At 32.1% G+C, this 3,761-nt stretch overlaps 1 protein-coding gene across 1 annotated transcript; it reads right to left on the bottom strand.

Annotated features, from left to right (window-relative positions):
- Positions 1-307: 307 nt before the first annotated feature.
- On the bottom strand, positions 308-3,419 carry LOC150093010 (ion transport peptide-like). The gene is made up of 3 exons (XM_090413903.1): positions 3,376-3,419; positions 1,784-1,993; positions 308-615 (listed from the first exon to the last, which is right to left on the bottom strand). The coding sequence occupies exons 2-3, from the start codon at positions 1,990-1,992 to the stop codon at positions 501-503; spliced, it is 324 nt and encodes a 107-aa protein (XP_090270029.1). The 5' UTR covers position 1,993; positions 3,376-3,419; the 3' UTR covers positions 308-500.
- Positions 3,420-3,761: the final 342 nt, after the last annotated feature.

Here is a 3,761-nt window from a genome sequence, read left to right as displayed (position 1 = left end):
TAAATATCGACTTCTAGTACGGTACGTTCATGTCAGTTTTATTGAAAACTGGTTTGAATCAGCACATTGGAGAAGACAGGCCACAAGGATAGTATATATTATTTCTATCGATACCTGTATTCTCCAACAGGTAAAACCATGTCATCTTTGTAAGCGACCGGTTAACTCTTTCAATTGATTTAGGTTGAAGTCCTAGATTTGCCAAACATTTTAAAATTCACTTTTCGTTTTGTGTTTCATACTTAATGGAGGACACAGTAAGTAGTGCTCAGTATTTATTTTGGTAAAGAAATATATAAATAAAAATGTGCAAAATATACATTGACTTTTTAAAAATAAATAAAATAGTACGCCGAACATCACATAAGTCCAATCTCTTGCTTTGGTATGTATAAAGTTTAAATAAAAATAAATAGAAATATAGAAGCTTTTGACTTTGTACAAAAACCCGTTATTATCCTTTAGGAATCTTGATCATTAGCTTTAAAGTCATTCATCGATTACTTCTTTTTTCCATATACTTCAGCTACCGTATCTTCTAGTTCCTGTTGTTCTTCATGTAGCAAAAGAGAGTCCACACATTTGGTGAAGTATTCATTTTTAAAACAGTTTGACCTGCACAAGAACGAAAAAATATATATATATATTAAGAGACAAATATTGTCTTAACTAAATATTTATTAGAATTAGACAGCAAACTTGCGTAAGATAATGTATTAAGGGAAAAATCTAACGTAGATACTGAATTTTGGTTATGTTCTAGCCCCCCCCCTTCGAAGAATAAAATCTCGAATTTCAGAAAAAACCTTCCACCTCCGTTTGAGGCCGGTTAACTTATTTTCGAGCTCTCAAAAGGTTTCGCGTCCTACACAGGCTTCGATCTCTGGTCTTTCGAAAGTGCTTTGTAAAAACTGACCAAAACGTGGAGGGGCAAAGAAATTTGATTAATATTTCTTTTAGAAAATGTCACGTCAGTTTTTGGAAGCTTGATTAACTTCCAGAAATTTAAACTGTATAATCTTTACAAGAATTTTCACACGTACTTTGAAATTTGTAAGAATAAGTACCTTAAATGCAGCATTTGAAATATACCGTGATAATAAACGATGTATAAAAGCCAAATATTTAAATAACACTTTAAAATCAAGCATGTCTTAATATCCTGCTGTAATATACGTAAAAGTGCAGAGAATTTATAATTGTGTGAAAGATTTTTGTACTAATTTTAGCACAAAAAATTGATTTGGATAAGTCCGTGGTTTAATGGCTACAGATCTGTTGATATAAAAATATTGCAATGAAGTTAGCGTGAATAGCACGGGGCTAAAATGTTTGTTTCGCAACCTACTCATTTGGTGATTCATATTCATGAGTAACATTAAATGAGTTAAACGTTCTCCCATGACTTGGGATTCATTCTCGTGGTGTCTAGGGCGATATAATAATATATATATAAAAAAAAAATAAAAAAATCGTACGATGTCAAAAGCGAAATGAACTATTCATTTCATTAATTTGACAAGACAGAGGTCATTACAATAAAATAGAAATGCGTAAGTATCGGATGTGCTTACAACTTCTTTCGTAAGATTCTGACATTGAGGAGAGCATATTAAAGCAACGATTTGCTACACATCAAGTGTAAGTAACATTGAAGGGAGGAAATATTAAAATTGAAACTAAAGAAAGATGTAAAAGTGAGTATGTGGAGAGGGAAAAAAAAAAGATGGGGGACAGCTATATATACACTTTAATATTTTAAAATTAATATGCAAACACTCACCTGCATAAGGAATGAACTTCAGGTTCGCGATACAGAATATAACATTCTTCACACACACGATCAAGGCGAGTGAACTTGGATTTGTCGTATGCTCCCATACACCCTAGACTAGCGAAATTCCTTTTGTGTAACGTATGGCCTTTGACAAGTACAGCAACAATAACAACTACAAGCACAATTGATACCAATGGGCGCAACATATTGGCCATTCTAAACCAAAAAAGAAAAAAGAAATTAAATACAAAATAACACATTTGTGGTTTTAATGTATTTAGTCGTACTAAGAAAAATTCGAAAAAGTATCCAGTGCGAGATATGAGATTAACTTATCCGTTAAGACCGAATAAATTTCATGGGGAGTGGAAAGTACTAATTTCTATATAAAAATAAAAAAAAGACATCGGATTATTTAACTAATACAGCTAAAAATTGAAATCTTAAGTTTAGTGGAAACATTGTTTAAATATCACATGAATTTTAGTTGTTTATAATTATCTCTCTATTCAAAAATAAAAATAAAAAAATTCACGTGCTGTTAAATACAAAAAAAGCTTATATATATATATATATATATATATATGACATAAAATTTGACTCATTTTTACTTTATATTTCAAAATCATGAAATATGTTAGCACACCACTATTTTTTTAATATACATAATTATAAAAGTTAAGGTGGACGATTTTTGATTGTTTATTAAAAGTTATTTGTGTTCCGGTTTATATATATTCATACTAATTTAAACGAAATTGGGAAATTGGGATAATTTAGTAGCAATGTTGATTTGATACATTAATATTGAATCATTTACTATAATTCATTACATTTAATAGTTACGTAGAAAGGTCGCATACCGAATAAACAGGAAATATATCTTATAAAAGCTGCTATTGAACAGCTAAAAATCTATAATAAGGACCCTTGAAAACACAAACAGAAGTGCTTAAGGTACCGTTGTTAAATGTTGAAAAAGAAACAAAAAAAAAAAAAAAAAAAAAGACATGCAGGAGCATAAAGTTTAGTTTCTCTCTTTAATATTGTTAAAAGTTATAGAGCTGAATTTTTGCGATGTATTTATGAAACTTAACATTAGCTTACGTTAGATATAATCTACTGGATTTTTAAAAATATTAACCAGCCAAACGGCAATGTAATAATTCGGGTGGACATAGTATACGCTTAATAAACAAAAACGGGGTGACAGGAAGTTATCCAGAACCACAATTTAAGTAGAATATTTCTTGAGACGACGTAATCATAAATTCCTAAAAAAAATTAATATTCGAAAAGCTACAACTGACGTATTCTTTGAACTAAATACCCAGTCGTTTATAACAAAAAGATTAAAATAAAAAAAAACACCATACATAAAGCAACTCAACCATAGTTCCAGTATTACAACGAACACAAAACTAGCATTTGTTGTCGATGCCATTCATTCATTTTTAAAACTCAAGTAAGGGTTACATAGCTCCCAAATGCCATTGTGGTTCACGAATACTCCAGAAAGATCAAAGAGATGAATGAATTCGGGGGAGGAGGGGGGGGTATGTTTACTAAGTTCTAATACAGAAGCCATCAGTACTTACTTCGGTCTGTAACTTGCTTGTTGTGGGACTTAAAAACCTAAAACACGTGATTACTAGACTACAACTCCTTATGGCTGGCGTATGTGCTGGTCTCCAATTTATATCTACGTACACGGTGCTGCCTCTCAGTGCTTCGTCTCTCATTGGTCCAAGCTGGGACAACTCCTTCTTTTTTCCATGACGTCAACATGATAATTTCCGAGAGTCCAGTTCCTTGGAAACACGTGACTAAGTATCAGCGTCATTTTCTGTGTCCAGTTTGGATCTCCCCTCACGCACACCCATCTTTTGCAACTGGCGTCATAACAATTAGAGTCTGTGTGTGTGCCTGTTGGAAGATGCCGTCCCAAAATACGGAGCATAGGGAGGACGCTAATGGGATTTGA

Source organism: Typopeltis vanoorti, chromosome 24 (assembly GCF_054136105.1).
Source record: "Typopeltis vanoorti isolate ZY-2024b chromosome 24, IOZ_Tvanoo_1.0, whole genome shotgun sequence".
In the NCBI taxonomy this organism is placed as follows: domain Eukaryota; kingdom Metazoa; phylum Arthropoda; class Arachnida; order Uropygi; family Thelyphonidae; genus Typopeltis; species Typopeltis vanoorti.
Note: the sequence above shows the minus strand (reverse complement) of the source record. Positions and strands in the feature narration are given on the sequence as shown.